Source organism: Xiphophorus couchianus, chromosome 5 (genome assembly GCF_001444195.1).
Source record: "Xiphophorus couchianus chromosome 5, X_couchianus-1.0, whole genome shotgun sequence".
Classification (NCBI taxonomy): domain Eukaryota; kingdom Metazoa; phylum Chordata; class Actinopteri; order Cyprinodontiformes; family Poeciliidae; genus Xiphophorus; species Xiphophorus couchianus.
Window position 1 is genome coordinate 23,580,892 of NC_040232.1, and position 16,982 is coordinate 23,597,873.

The 16,982-nt window shown below is 38.2% G+C and overlaps 1 protein-coding gene across 8 annotated transcripts in view; it reads right to left on the bottom strand.

Moving 5' to 3' along the window:
• The window catches only part of ubr5 (ubiquitin protein ligase E3 component n-recognin 5), a 49,545-nt gene extending 39,124 nt beyond the window's left edge, over positions 1-10,421 (bottom strand). For 3 of the 8 annotated variants that reach the window (XM_028016281.1, XM_028016275.1, XM_028016278.1), the window contains exons 1-6: positions 10,050-10,421; positions 3,048-3,092; positions 2,335-2,416; positions 2,016-2,092; positions 797-916; positions 2-302 (exon numbers count right to left, since the gene is read on the bottom strand). In XM_028016281.1, coding sequence (XP_027872082.1) covers positions 2-302; positions 797-916; positions 2,016-2,092; positions 2,335-2,416; positions 3,048-3,092; positions 10,050-10,111 — 687 coding nt within the window. In that variant the 5' untranslated portion in view covers positions 10,112-10,421. The remainder of the gene's footprint in view (position 1; positions 303-796; positions 917-2,015; positions 2,093-2,334; positions 2,417-3,047; positions 3,093-10,049) is intronic. The other 5 variants (XM_028016279.1, XM_028016277.1, XM_028016276.1 and 2 more) reach the window with 4 other exon arrangements.
• Positions 10,422-16,982: the final 6,561 nt, after the last annotated feature.

The window sequence follows — 16,982 nt, forward strand, 5'->3', positions numbered from 1 at the left end:
CCTGGGTAATGAGCTCTTCTGGAATGACTGATGCTGGGATGACCGGCTGTGGCTGGCTGCCTAGAAGCCCAGAGCCACGGTCCCTCCCCGTGCGGATCACTCTGGTCTGGCGGCGGGAATCTCGAGCCGCCGTTGATGACCTGCCTGACGTATTCCCACCTCCGCTCCCTCCTCCTCCGCTCCCTCCTCCTCCACCTCCACTTCCGCCACTGCTACCGCCTCCTGCTCCGCCACCGCCTCCTGCTCCTCCTCCGCTCCCACCTCCTCCGCTGCCTCCGTTCACCCCGGAGCTCCAGCGACTCCTGTTATACACACAGCGGGAAACGGTCAGAAACAGCAGCCAGAAACTTGGAGCAGATGCAAATCACACATTGGGCTACAACAGCATTACATCCACATTCGTGTTGTTTTTTTTTTTTTTTAGATGAGCAAAATCGAGTAGGAACAAATGTACGCCTTTTATTTTAAATAGGAAGCAATAATAACGGTTCAAATAACGAGTTGCTTGTATTTTAACGAGGTAAAGTTTAGAAGGTAATTCTGAATTCTGTGGAGAAACAAACATACCAGGAGGATAACCAAAATATTGAGGAAGGAAATAGTTATCTATAATTTAAAAAAAGAAAAGTATTTATTTGTAGGTTGTTATTATTATTGGGACACATTTCTCAATTCCGCCTCCTGTGCAGAGTGTAGAGCACCGAAGCTGACAGAAAACACAGCCCTAACCCGCTGCTGTCCTCCAAGCACCAGCCTTTCACAGGACCATATGTCTGCCAGCCCTGCCAGAACTTACCCAAGGGTGTTGCCTGCCAGTCTGCCCAGTGTGTCAGAACCAGACAGGAACCAGGGTGGATCACTGGTCCTGCCTGGCCTGGAGCTCCTTCCTGTCCCTGAACCACTGCTCAACTTTGAACTGGAAACAAAAGATGGGAGATGAGTTACAAACCTACAGCAGTCCCAGTAGGACCGATAAAAGGTGGTTTTGTGTTTTTTATTATTATATATTTTCTTTGCAGTCCTGGGTCAACTGACGGTACGTTTAGCCCAGGATTAATTTTATTACTCTGAAAAACAGGAGGGGTATTTTTGGAGACCAGCATGGCAACACCCTTGGGAATCAGAATTGTCTGCAACTCGTTCCTCTTTCAAGACTTTTCTTTTGTAAAAAGTTCTTGGGTTTTGGGGCTGCGACTGCTTTCTCCTATTTTATGATGGATCATAATCTGCTTCAATCACTTGCTCTAAAAAACATTAATTCTCTACATTTTGTTTTGTAGTAGCAAGAAGACAAAATTGCTAATTAAACAAAAAAATATTTTTAAACTACCTGACAATCTATAGAATATGAGTAAAGAATCAAACTATACAGAGAAAAAGCACTTTTGTACTAGATTTTAAGATCCTGACTGTATTTATGAAACTTTTATAAAAGATATTAAATTACGGAAGAAATCAGGCAGCCCAACCTTCCAAAGACACCCAGTCATATTTTGTCCTTCCCCTTTTTCCACAAGACCACAAGCATGCAACACAGAAAGGCTGTGACAGTTTAAAACAAACTAATTCAAAAGAAATAACCCATAAATATTCTGTTGGCAGGACATCAGTAGCAGACATTCAGCCAAATGCATAACCAGTCAACCCAAAAGGCAGCAGCTAGTAAAAAAATAATAATTCAAATGCTTCAAGAGAAGAAAACATTTCAAAATAAAAAACACTCTCAGGTAGGAGCCTGAGTTGAGTCCAAAAACGGTTGAAATATAACCGTGTTTGTTTTAGTGCACAAATAGAAAAGCTTAACATTGTTTAAAAAGATGCTAACAGATAGCTTTAACACACAGCTCCAAATGGAATGGCTATTTATCTGCTAGATGGAAATCATCCCAGCAAAGAGGTTTAATTCTACAACAGAAACTAATAAATTAACATATTGAAGAAACGTGAAATTATAATTATATATATTATATATCCATATAATCGTCTCCGGGATAGAACCTAACAAAGTCTCTCACCCATCGCCGCCATCCGGTTTGCTGAGCTCCAGGCGATCGGGCTGAACAGCGAAGCTGATTCTGCAAACCCGTCCATCCTAAAACACATTCAGGACTCTTAGTGCTGCACACTTAAAGCTGTAAAGGTCACTCATTTAAAACATTTACCGACATTTATCAAGCATTTATTGCGTCTCATGCAGAAGGCATTTAAACAGTCTTCTTCTAGTCCAACTAGTGAACAGTACAAGACGTTACTTAAACACATTTGCAAAGCTCAATTGAAACACAATCCAAATATTTGCCAAATGCCAATGGGAAGTCTGTCTTCTAAGCTTACCTCCAGGAGAAACCCAGCGTGGTTCGGACCAACAACACACTGCTTTAGGGTGGCCTGCTCCAGCAGACTAAGATGTGGGTGACTGCAATGAAAACAAAACAATTAAGAATCAAAGGAATAATGTTCCCTATCCAAAACTATTTAAAGTAAGCAAATAGTATCAGTTTAAATAGGGATGCATCGATCCGTTTTTTCATTTCCAATACCGATATGTGAGGTTTAGTATCTGTAGAAACCGATCTGATGCAGAAAAACAGCTGAATTAATTCAAAACGCTTAAAAAAAAAAAAAAGACATAAATTTGTAATTCAGTAAAAAAAAAAAAAAAAAAAAGGTTTCAAATGGTACTGAATTGAGTTTCGTACTCTGTACCAGTACAGTAAACTAAAGTGCACCAAATAGTTTCACAATACCTTGGTCAAACATGGGGAAAAATATACAACTTTAATTTGTGCAGTCAGTGTAATTAGAAACATAACAGCCAAGGTAAAAAAAATAATAATAATAAAGGTTGGCCACTTTGGTCAAACATAGAAAAATAAACTGCACCAAACCTTTTAAATGGTTTGCAAAGTGCAATTAGGAATTCTAGATATATTGTATTAAATAATAAAACATGACGTCGCTCAGAGCACAAAACATACAATTAGAGTGAACAGATACAGATATTATCAAATTTTTGCATCTCTAAATTGAAATTTGTCTCAACTCACCTGTTGTAGCTGTATTTATTGAGTTTCTCTGAGACTTCCCGAAGCCTGGACGGAATACACAAAATATATCAACACAAGGCAAACAACTAAAAATAATAATGATAAAAATGTTCAGAAAATAAATGAGACTAAAAAAAAGTAGTCGTCCTTCCTTGTAGTTTGGCAAATGTGTGCAATTCTTTAGTCATATCCTGATCTACTACATTGTTTTACCAGCTGCAGGCTGACGAAGGGCTCAGCTGACATGTTTATGTTTTTATTAAAGAACTGGAAGCCAATAGCTGCTCTTCTTTCTGCAGTTAAACCCACTGCACTCCGCTCTGCCCAGGATAACAGGCCCTGGCTTTCTTTACCATCTTGTCCTGAGAAATATTCCTCCCCCCCTTTTATTTTTCTACACTTCCTGTCAGCTTTATGAACTTCAAATTGTCCGGAGAGTTGATAGGAGATCCATGAAGACTTTTAGGAGCTCCGCTGTTGGGTGATCTCTCACTCATTATTCCCTAATAAATCGAAAGTATCTCAATCTCTCTTCTTAGGCACCAAAGAAGCAATGGGCCAGTAAAAATAAACCATTTTCTATAACAGAGACAACATATAAATAGCAGAGCATTAAAAGGACACACTAGAATAATATCTGACAGGGAACTGTGATTCTGAAGATCAAGTATGTAAAAGGAGTGACTGCTTCACTCTTCGCTTTTATTAACGTTTAGACATTCTTGCGCTGGAATGTTTACACTTTCCGCTACGGACGGGTTTTGAGGAATGTTATTTGAGGAGTTTATAACTTCTGTCTCAATTTCATTTTCACCTCAAAATTCCATATGGAAATATTTTAATCTGCAAGGTACATGAAGAAAATCTCGACATTTTATACACACACACATTCAGGTAGAACTACCCTGGTGGCAATGGCACATATAAACTTTTTCCTAATCATTTTAGCATTTAAACAATCAATGTATTTTTATCTTAAAATTTGAAGCATTCCCACACAAGACATTTGTTTTTCTTTGGGGTTTTTTTTTTTTTTTTGGTCATGCTGTTATAATTTTGTTCGTTTCCCAGACGATTTTTTTTCCAGGTTTAAAAATCTGTACTCCGCCATCTTTAGTTTCACTGATTTGAAAAACAACAAACAATTGTCTGGGGTTCAGCCTTCAAAACAGGTGGAAGTCCACATCAGGCAGCTGACTTTACAAAATAAGAGCACAGTTGTGATGCTTAAAAAGCAAAAAATATGTATATAAAATATATATAAAAATTTTTTTGTTAACCATTATTATTATCGTCATCTCTAGCAGCTGAAATCCAAATTTAGGATTTCTAAATTTGCCGTGGTGGATGGATGCCCACATCAACTCCGATCAAGTTCAACAAGATTCAAATGCTAACAGAGAGTAACAGAAACATAATTATGAAAAACGCTGTATGGAAAATATTGGCAAAATACAACTGATTTCATCATGCGAAGTTCAACATTACTAAGACACTTATAAAACTAAAGTTCTAGCCTGTGGAAATAAGCAGTAAATCAATTTATTGCATGATGAAATAAAACAAGCCCAATACTTTCCATTTGTAGGATTTTATTGGTTTTCTTTTTTTCTACCAAAAACTGGATGATAAAAGTCTTGACAAGATTTCTGGTCTCAACTAGCCCCTTTTTTACGAAGGACGGTTGTGTTAGCAGAGACTTTAAGATTCATGTTATTTGTTGTTTTGATTATTTATTTTGGATACTTAAAACATCTTCCGGTTCCAGTGTTAAATGTTCATTAGAATTTAAAGTTTATTGAATTTTAAGAATGTGTTCTTCCATTATTATGCAATTACTATTACATTACTTGGAAATGGTCTCGAAACAACATTATCGTTTACAGAAATAACTTGTGGGACAATTTATCACCCATGTAAAATTTGTTATGTCAGACCCATGTAGCACCAACACAGGACTCGGATTACAAGAGCCAGATTATGATGCTGGATTGTTACGTTTTTCTTTAAGAAAGCAGACAGAAATGACAAAAAAGTTTCTTTATCACAATTTCAAGTGTTTTCTGAAAGAAGCTCGCAACCAAAATTGTCAAGGGAAAAAAATCCTTGGAAAACACAACGGCCCGTTTCTATAAAGACTCAACAGATTCCCTGGTTTTGACCATCCTTTCCTTTCACTCTGAGGTCGAGGTGACTTGTGCTTATTGCAGCTCTGCGTGAAGCAGCCTTCAGAGAACAACAGCTTAGTTCACTCACTTCCTCCAAAGCGACAAACACGAGGTACATATCAGCTTTTCACAGGTTGGATTCGAGTTTCTGTTGCGGAGGGATAAAAATACGAAGTGTCCCGGTTAAACATGCAGCTCCTAACAAAGTGCAAACCAAACCAAGTCAAATCTGCCGAGGAATTTTTAAGTCGTGGTTTTGCTCCCCAAAGCAAATATGAAAAGCTAACATTTTCTGTTTCATACGAGACTCCAGAGCATGTTGGGTTGAATGATATTAGGAAATCTTCCAGTGGGGATAATATTGGCAAATATTGCAATATCAGTTGTTAATACGAGTCTGTTTTCATTTCCTCTTGTTCTCATCTGAGCTTCCATCCCTCTGTGACCTTTTAACGTTTCGGGCAATGTCGTTAAGAGTCCGGTGTGAGCATCTGCTGCGGTGAGACTGTCCAACTGGCTAAATATTACATTAGCATGAAAAATTCATGTTCATTACAAGTGGAATATATTAGCCAACATTCAATGCACCCTGAGCAGTCCTAACTTCCTATGTTATCTGTGGCGAGGTCGTTACTAAAACGAGACAACGGAAACGGAAACTGAGAAAACATTTGTTGTTAACTGACATAAATAAAAACAGTAGCTGATGGGGAAAAACTAGAACTAACTGGAACTATATTGTCCATTTGTAAAACGAGCTAAAACATACTGAAGCTGTAGATGTAACAAAAATAAAAAATAAAAATAAATTTCATTTGTAACACTGGGTTACAAAAGAATATTTTTTGGAAGTTGTCTGTTTTTTCTTTCCAACTGAACTAGGAATATTTTTGCAGCGCTGAATCCAAAACTGCCGTCCATTTTTCTCAATCAGGTCAGGTTTTTATTCCAATTTGATGTAGAGAAATCCCATCTGCTGACTAAATTGATGACATTTTTGTGACATTATCAGTTAATTTCCATTAATGTTTCCCATCCAAAAAAGGTTTTAGGAGAAAAAAAATTGTTTTCTAACAGAGTTTTATTAATTAAAATGTTACAAACTTGAATCTCTCCTCCTGCTCATCGCTCATTGATCCCAGAATCTCAGAAACTTGATCTATTTGTGGAAACGAGTCATGCATTTTGATGCTCGTGTTGCTCCATAGTTCAGAAAGTTGACCTGATTGAGCAAAACCAGCGTGATTTTTGGATTCAGCTCATCAAAATGACCCTAAGACAGTTGAAAAACCCCAGACAATTTTTTTGTCTGTTGACCAGTGTACGGTAATGAAAAACCCAAAACTATTATAACTTTGTTGTGTAGTCCTGGCAATAAGACAGAAGAAATATTTCATTTTTTAGCCACAATGTTCAATAAGATAGAAAAAGGAAATGTAAACACAGAGTCATCAAGACCTCCAACTTCGATAATGTCACAACATCTCGTCTTCCGCTTCAAAACTTTTCAATTGAAGTACAAACAAGTGTTGATCTGTTTAGGGTCATTTGGAATCTAAGAGTATTAAGGAAATTATATTTACTGCTCTGTACATAACCAGGATTACATGGATGTTTGGGTTTTTTTAAAACATCCACCCAAATGTTTGACCAGTTCTTTTCAGGTGAGTCACAACAATCCTTCTAATCTTCCTGGAAGGCAGCTTTATTCAGTCAGTAATCTCATACACACCAAAACACTTCATTGGATGAAAGGCAGAATTTGTGTTTTACTTCAGTTTTACTTGTAAACTTGCACTTCTTTTAAATGAATCCTCACAAATGTTTCGATACTTCAGTCGTGCGGGAAGCAGGTTTTCGAAGAACGTTATTCAAAACTACGTCAGTATGCAGCAAATTAAAAGCAGATTTATGCTTTCAAATTACAAGCTGTGTGTTACTAGTCATTTCTTATGCCGTAAGTAAAATTAAATTATTAAAAGGAAGTTTTTCCTCTCAAAGTAATGCGTACAATGAGCATGCATCAGCCCAAATTACTGCAGGGATCCAGGAGCAAACGGCTCAAATCAGTCATCCTGTAAATGACACATTAACTGTACAGGATGGAAAAAGACAATTATTATAATGTTTGTCCAATGCAATCGCAGTTTAATGTGATTATCACAGAGTTTTTTCAGTAAACTCTGAAAAGACCCCAAAACAGTCACAGCTATATTTTCACAAACTGGGCTGACGAGGTCATCAATAAAAGCAGCAGCGTTTGTTTTATAATATAATCAATTGCAATTATTGTGAACCGTTCAGGCGTACAGCTGCAAGTCTGGCTGCAACTTCTTTCTTTCTTTCCTTTTTTTAAACAACCAGCTTGTTTGTGTGTTTCTACTATATACATTATTTGCACTTCCTTCTAGAGTTTATATTTTGGACATTTCTGGCCCAATGACAATAAAGAAATTCTGATTTCACACCTTTCTTCTCTGTAATGGCATTTTTGTATTAGAGAATGATTTTTTTTTTTTTTTTGTGGGATTGTGACTGCAGAAGAGAGCGAGGTAAAAATTAAAAGATTACTGGTAATTCATTTTTTAATTCTGCAAATAGATGCTATTTGGCAGATCCTGCCAACTTAATCTATTAACGGCGATTTATATGACCAGAGATGCTTGTGAACGCCTCTCAATCCTGATCAGCTGACCTCTCATCCACACCAGAAGTTGGAACATAGGAATTAAACGCAGCTTATGAAGCAGTATTTATTGAAACCACATGGTAAAATAAAAAAATTAATAAAAAAAAAACAAAAAAAAAAAAACACCAGTCTGAAGAGGACCGAGTCAGGAATAAGTCAGGAATAACGTTTATAAATTCAGTGGAAAATAAATCAGCTGTGAGCGCAGCGGCAAACTGACCTACTTAAAACTTCAGGATGAGTGACTTTTTTTTTTCTTTCTTTTTTGAGATGAGAGACAGTCTGCTTCTTTTATCCCGACACCAATCTCACATTTTATTCTCGAACTGTTTTTATGCTTTTAGATTTGGAATGAAACAGAAACTCTGGAGTTTTGATTATTTCCCCGTGAGCACCCCCCCCCAAAAGCTCCTCATGAAAACAGCTTTTTTCCTCCGGCCCGGTGCAGAACCACCAACTTGGTACACACTGGAAAGGGATTGGTGGAAAATTCCCTATAGCAAGCTGCAGCATCTATGTCATCAAAATCTATAAAACGTGAAGGCGGTACAGGGCAGGAAGCCCCCCAAACGGTGCGTCCACGCAGTCTTCTGCAATAAAGATGTTGTGATTACACTTCGATGTATCCAGCTCCACCTTCTGCAACAGCAACACTAAAAACAAAACAGCAGCCTACCAAAAAAAAAAGACATCTAGCTGAGGAAGTCGGACCAGATGTTTACAGCAAACGGCTCAACTGGACCAATCCCTTCTTATTTCAGATGGAGGCCCACCTACTTGATTTGACAACAGGAAGTTCAGTGATAGCTATGAGAAAGACTGGAGGAGTGAGGAGTGAGGGGTTCTTAACAGCACATGGTGACAGACACGAGGGATGGAACTGCCATGCCCTCTTTAGGAAACCAGTGGTCCATGTCACCAATGTCACCAATACACTTCTGTGGCTGGTCTCACCAAAGATTGCTCCGGCAGAGTAAACTGATCTTTCCTGTCAGACTGAAACCCAGTTAAAATGCAAAACTCTGCTTTAATCTAGCCTTTAATCTCAAGGTCAATGTGTTAACATAAAATTAAAAAAAAAAAGCAAAACGGTGACTTCTCACCTCTTTGTCTCTAAGTGGAACAGCTCATTAATCAGTTCGATCTCGAAGGATAGTATAAATAGAGCCAACATAAATCACATGTTGAGTCGAACTACACAGAGTTCACCCAAATTCTAGGATCGCTTTAACGCAAATACTACTGATTCATGGCGGGGTTTTTTTGTTTTACATATGTAAATTTAAACTAGTAAGAGTCAGAGGACAGAATATGTAACAGCACCGTGTTATTGAGGAACTTTGCCTTTAAAATGAAGCCGGTATTTAAAATAAATGTGACTCGACTGTGTGCTCAGATATCATTTTAAAAACGCAGTTTGAAACCCTGGGCTCTACATCGTTATAAAGTCGATAGGATTCATGTAAATGTAATGTTGCTAGCTCTGCTTCGCCGCAGATTTTAGATATGCATCTCAGTGCGCAACGTTAGCAACAAAAGATGAAGTAATTTTTCCTCAAACATTAGTGAGAAAATGTGCAACTAAGTTACAAGATGAGGGGGAAAAAATGAACCAAAGACTCTGAAGTAAGAAAATTTGCCTTTGTTATGCGCGTGGCTGAGAAAACCTAGCCAGCTAGCATTCGTGGCTAACTAACAGTTAGCAGGCGTTAGCTGCTTCATTGATCATAATAATCCCCCGAACGCCTGCAAAACAAATTAATACTCGTGCCCCAAGTGGATACACGTAATTTATGCCAAAAGCGTGGACATTTTAAAAATGGTTGTGTTAAAAGTCCAACATTTCCCCCCCTCTTGCCCCCATCCCCCAACCCGCATTGTCTATCTCAACTTTGAGTGCGAGCCAATCCGTCCAAAGAACCAAGAAACGTCCTGCTAGCGTTTCACAGCTAGCAGCTAGCTAACGAGGACTGCTCAAAATGCCGGGCCTTCTATCATCCCAAAGGGCTCACATTTGAATCGCTCAAACCCAAAAGCAAACACATGACAGCATCAACACCGGCGGCGAACACAACGCAGAGTGCACTTTAACGCAACCAGCCCATAAATAGTGACTTAATTTGTTCGTGTACTGCAACAAAATACCTGTCATTGAGCTGATCCTCGGTCCCCGGCAACGGGTGAACAACGAAGTGAATAGATGTCATGGAGTCAGTCCAAAATCACACACAGATGCGTGAACGGTGTGGAAACTGTTATTCCTTCGAATGCTGTGCGTATGTGCGTTCATAGGAATCGTTTAATTGCGAAAAACCAAGAGTTTGGATCCCTGCCTCCTCACCCACATGCCGCCATCTTAACTCTACCGAGCTTCTTCTGTTAGTGTTGATAAGTGCACATGCAACCGCTCCGCTGCTTGGAGCTCCAGCACAAACAGGAAATGTGTTCAATTTGGATCGGAGTAGCCTCGAAAATTGCCACAGGAGCAATTCTGCAGAAAGGAACACCGTCGAGCTTCAAAGCGTTGGTTCTAACCAAGGCGTAGACTTCGTCTTAGTTCATATGCATTTAGTTCTCGATGGTATGTAAGGGCTAAACTGCCGTCAGTACATAAAAAAAAAAGAGTAGTTCAAAGACAGTGGTCAGTTATGTTATTAGTTTTTCTCTTGAATATACAAAACAGTAGAATAAAGACAATATCCCCGACACATACAGTCAAACGAAGAGACTACATCGAACATTTGTTATAAACTGCATTAGTATAGTGGTAGTACTTTGCAAACTAGTCATGGCTGATTATATTAAGGCTTTTTAATATAATGCTAGCTTCCTTTCATATAGTTTTCTCCATTAGGGTAAAAAAAAAAAAGGATATACTTGACGGAAATTTAGAAAAGCATAACATGTAACACAAGCAGTTACAGCTTCTTAATAGATAATATCAGCATAAATATTATGAAATGTGTTGTGTTTGCAAAGCATCTTGTAGGTAGAAGAGCCTAGGCAATTCAGGTAGATGGAAATAATTATTTACACGAACCTAACACAAAACAATACATGGTACCAATAAATATTTACGTGCATGCAAATCATTAGGGCCTGAACTAAGATCAAGCAAAGAATAAATTTAACTTAACGCCTCAGAGCAAACTAAACCAATAGAAATCAGGAACAAACTGACATTTTCTCCCACATCATCTGTGAACAGGAAAGATGGCCAGTCTCCCTACCCAAAAAGAACGTTCAACTAAATGTCACAACGTAACTGACAAAAAGAACTGAAACAAAACGCATTTGGTCTGCAAATAAATTCAACACAATATAATATCAACCATCATTTATTAGGGATGGGACCCCTGGTCTCCATCACACAGATACCTATAAAATGGTGCGAGAAAAAGCTCTTGTTTTTTAGTTATATATTTTGCAGAGAAAACAGACAACAGCGTTTGGACTTTTCAATTCAAGATCAGATTACTATCCTAATCAATTCATGTCTTCTCTTCTGCTTAAGAGTTATCTAAAAAATTATGGTTGAAAAGTGAATATGAGGCAGCATAAAGAATATACACTTAGGTCTCTTAATAGGTCATGAAAATTTTATAAGGGCAACAATATAATAGCAAAACAATTATGACAGTAGGATAAAGAAAATATCTCTGAGTGGAAAGAGATTGCAAGTTGAACCCACAACTTGCGGTCTGAAAGTTGTGGGTTTAATTCTAGCTTCCTCCTAAATTGGGTCTTTAAATTTAAAGACCTGCCCAAAGACCTCTGGAGTGTTGACAAACTGCATATGTTTCTAGGCCAGCAATATAATTTACTACTTTTTTGTGCGATTGTTGGATTTGAACTGTGTTGTTGCTATCTTGACTAAGTCTATCCCTTCAAAAGAGGTCTCTCTTCTCAATAGGACAACCCTATCCAGAGTAAACAAACTAAAAATGAAAATATGTGTGTCTGGCCAGATGGGGCAAAGAGAGAAAATGAAACACTTTCTGAAATCCTAAATCTTTATAGGGAAAAGGACAAGGAGCCTGGGTTGAACTCTATAAAAAAAATTTTAAAAAAAGATGTACCCTCATTTTGATCTCTTTTAAATACAGTGAAGCACAGAAAATGTTTTACATGTAGTTAAATTGAATAAAATAGCAGAAATTTGCAACAGCAGTTTACCTTTGCCCAATGCTGCAATTGTGTTTCTAGGTTTAAGTGTCTTACATTAAAACATGAAGGTGCTGTGGTTGTGCAGCGGTTAAGCACAACCCGCATATACAGGCCTTAGTTTTCGACAGGGCTGTCGCCGGTTCGATTCCTGACCTGGTGACCCCTGCCGCATGTCTTCCCACTTCTCCCATTATCCTCTTTCCTGTCAATTCACTATCAAATAAAGGCTACTAGAGCCAATAAACCCTTAAAAAAACATGGAACCTTAGGGATGTAGACAGTGCATATTCTAAAGGCACATCTAGCATGCTGAGATCGAGGTAGAGAATGTTGACAAAACCATCACACTTCAGAAAAACATCTGTATTTGTTTCTACACCAAAGACAGATTCTATAAAACACACTTTTCTTTGTGAAATTTTGACAAGCTGAAGTAGTGGCTCACCCAGGGTCACATTCATTTAAAAAAAACAACAACAGAAAAAAAACACGCCTGTGCATCTACAGGTCAACGTAGGGTCTGTTAAAATACAGAACCGTTAAGAGTAAAAGGATAAAAAAACTATAATAAAAAAAAAATAACTAAGATGAAAACAAAGTTTTTTCTGTTTGAGTTAATTCAGAGAAAGTTCTAAAGGTACATGTTGTGCTCTAATAAACCCAAAATTTGACTGAGCCGTTTGTGAGAAGTCACTCAGCTGCAATAAAAACAGCTAGAATCAAAACGGAGAGAATGCACCAAATATATAGAGGATATAGTGGGACAAGCACATTTTTATTGGATCTCGACAAAAAAAACCTTTACAGTATAAGGTAGCTTGTACATTGGGAAACTCCATTATGAATAGAAGTGGTTTGAGTTACACAGAAATATACATTTTTATTTTCAAATGAATATATCCCCAGAAAGATATTTGGGTTATTTTCTTTACCTTTATTTTAAAATGTCCCCTTTGTCAAATGGACAATTCATACAGGGTTTTCTATATTTTTACCACTAGGTGGCACTGTTCACCTTCTTCCTAATCTAATAAAGATTAGTGCCAGAAATGGCAGCTATTTCTTTCATGCACTGCCCCATGTGAGACATGTGAGACAAATGGTGAATAACAGTTGTCAAATACCGCGTCTGTAAAATTAACTGCTGATGGTAAAACGTCCTGAGGGGATGGTATTGAAATGAGAGGCTTTCTTGCTGGAGAAGACTCAATCAGAAGCAGAAATAGAAGGGAAATTTTGTTTTATTTTTAATCTCCAACATTCTCCAATGCAGCATGACGTTTTGGAATTCATTACCTAATACTGAGCAAATGCCAAGTAGAGTATTGTGTAAAACTAAGAAAATCACTGTACAAAGTGCATTTCCTACTGCTTCTGTTCATTAGACCAAAAATATTTTCAGTTCCAGCTTTCTGTTTGAGATATTATATTTAAAATGTGACCACTGTCGTTTTTATGTCCTCTTGTTTAATTGTTTGGTGATGTAACATTACCTGAAAGGATCTGAGGGACTGGATTGAGCAAAAACCCCAATGGAATAAAAGGGAGATATGGAAAACCTACATTCGAATGATATAACCTTTCTCTTTGTAAGTATGCACACTCCACATATCATGTAACCATTTAAGGTCTGCATTTTTTTCCCCCTTCCTGTTCAGAATTTAGTACAAAGGTTAGATATCAGGTCAACGTCCCATGAGTAAAAGCCTGTACCCTTTTTTAACAGGAAAGTCAAACAAACTTCATAAAAATCCAGTCCTATTTTTAGCTGCCTGGGCAGTGGGTTATCAGATGACCTGTGGTGATGTTAAATATGGATACAAAGAGATAGAGCCAGGAAACTCAGCCGTCATCGGACTGACCTTTGAGCCTGAGGAAATGTTCAAATTCCTGGACGAGATTTCTAATTTAACAATGTCAAAACTTCAAACACGATTATACAATCAAAAAGCGATTGAATTCAAACAAAGAAGATTACGGTAGGTTAAAACATTACACCAGCTGCTGTCAGTCTGGGGACTACCAGGAAAAGGCTGCTTAACCAACTGGAGTAACACGATAATTAGCTAGAGAAGAAGAGTTTAAAATAACTTCTCTCTGCCGGCAGAGAAATATAATGCAGGTCAGCTAAACCTTCCGAAACACCTTAACAGAATCAGCCACAGGCAGTAAATAAGGTATGAAATGCGACAATGTTTTCCACACACGGGAGTTTGAGACAAGTCGGCAGCTGGGCCCCCGGAGGATAAACAGGGGTCTCCCAGGCCTTTCCAGGAAAAATGCTAGCTCAATTGCTCTCCAAGGTGGGCACACTTCCCGCTAATTTGCTAATGCGCTAATAGTGCGCCATTGCTAACTTTGAAAATGCAGTTCCGTTGCCTCTCTTTTACCTGCAAATGACTTTATTTCAAACAAGATAAATAAAGGAACAAAATAAAACACTGACATAAGCGAACCAGATATAAACATACATATAGTTATCTAAGGGCATTACAGAATATGTAAATTATGTCCAAATTAAATAGGTGGTCTATGGGTGAAGTATCAAAGGCAGATATAATTTGAAATGAAGTTAGCGCGTTAGCATTAGCTTTCATTAAATACTGTGTTGGTGTAGTGTCTCAACGTTTGCATAGCTGATGTTCATGATTAGTGTTTTGGGATTAGTGTAACTAACATTTTAGTTAGCAGTTGCCCACTACTGACATACAGTCATATTAATACTATATAAAACTTAATGCATATTAAGTTTCTCTGGCCAATCTGGCCACGTCTGTGAACATTTTCTGGGACGTAGGAAGGATGTTCGCTTTTGAGGGGCAGAGAAACCTTTTCATATTTTGTAGTAGGGCCAATCAGCTTTGGTGGTGATTCATTTTGGGCTTTATTTTTAAAAAGACACGAGGACTTTGCAAAAATACGCAGCTTAAGAATGTTGAAAAGTATTTTGAGAGGCAATAAGGTGGAGAGAGAAGATAAAGACATGCAGTAGATGGGCTTTGCATTTACCAAAGCACATCTGCATCTGCATTTGGTTCACCTCCTCTACCAACCAGATTTTTTTCTGGATGTTTAGGCATTTTTAAAATTTGGTTAATGTGGAGGAACTCATCAGAAGATTTCCCACACTATTGTATGTCAGAAGTTCTTGCTAACATACATCACCTGAAGCGTTGAGAGTTTTATTTATTTGTTTTTGAAAACTGTTGAAAATGTTTGACTTTTGCAGGCACAATAGAGTGCACGTTACTATAGGTAGGCTACATTGAAACTGTTACCAATATGTTTAGAATTTTAAGCTATCAAATAATAAATGCAGGATGAACTCTGTTCACCTTCAGATTTTCCTCTTTTCCAGCAAATATGCTTTTCAGGAACATCCCACTGTGCCAGAGACAGTCAATGGCACTCTCTGTCTGTGTGTGTATTTCTCCTTTGTGTGCCCACAGCCAGGCTTTTGTTCCGGCTCTGTGTGCTGTGCAGGAAGATCCAGACAGCTGAGACTTACCTAATCCACAGAGCTGCCTGACGCCATCTTCTGTTGGTCGACCTCTTTCACCCCCTAGGGACTAGATTTCGGTTAACTATTAAAAACCAGCAAATCACACACTTTTATATCAACATAAGAATTCAAACGTCTTCATATTTATTTCCTGCATGAGGTTCATACTTTTTTTTTTTTTTTTTTTTTGCTTGCGAGCAGATAGATCCAACGATTCGAAGGGCAGTCGTTGCAGCTTCCGTGTTTGGTGCAATAAAGAAGCGAATAAAAGCTGTTCTGAGCTTTTGTTGCACAGAAGAGACCAGAAGTTGCATTGACTGCTATTCAAGCTGTCCCGTCTTGTTTACCCCCTAGAGTTGTTGCCGTCACATTAGGCATTACAGTGTTACTAAAGAAAAGTAACATAAATACTGAAGGTACCAGCCTTGAGTTAATCTACTGCATATTATTTAATGTGTTTTGTCCAGTCACCCATCTAAAGGGAGGCACCTTTTGAGGCTGCCTAATCAGATGCCTGAACCACTTTAACTGTTTTCTTTCGATGCACAAGTGTTTTCACTGGAAAACTTGATTTGGATCACAGAAAAAACAACAACTTTCCAGCATTAAGATTTCATCTTCTGATGGCTACTTCCAGCAGGACAATGCACCGTGTGACAGACCTCGGATCGTCTTAATGTTGCTTTGCGAACATGACCTCCACTGTCACCAGATCTCAATTCAATAGAGCAGGTGTGTAATGTGGATATTTACAGGAACAGGATATTTGCATCAGTGATATCATCAGCAACTGCAATATGGAGCAAAATATTATATGTTTCCAGCACCTTTTTGAGTCTATTGTTGAAACTAGTATTAAGGAGTTCTTAATGCAATGGAGAGGGTTCAACCCAGTAATCAGGAGAAAGTGATGAAGTGATATTCTGTCACAAAACAAGGCATAAAAACATTAAAACATATAAAAATGTCTACGATTTGTATCTTAATGCTGTTTAAACTACTAAAAATCACTAATACGATTGATCTTCATATTTAGCTCCTGGATGAGGTTCTTTATTTTTTGGGTTGAGAGTGTCCTACGATTCGAATGGGCGCCATTGAAGGTGCCGTGTTTGGTGCAATAAACAAGCGAATATTTTGGGGGAGCTCATATTTATAATCTTACAAAATAAGATAAGATCTTCATTTCCTATGAGCGATGGAAAAATGTTTCTGCACCGACAGAGAATTAGGAGAGTAATTCAAGATAGACAGCGCGAGTGTGTGTGTGAGAGAGAGAGTGTGGGTTGCGTTGCCGTTCCCACAAGTCAAAGGTGTTGTGTACCATGCAGCCTCCACGTCCCCATCAGTCTCGAATCACGCACCGAGATCTCCTCCTATTGGCCGGCACCTCAGCACACCTATGCGGT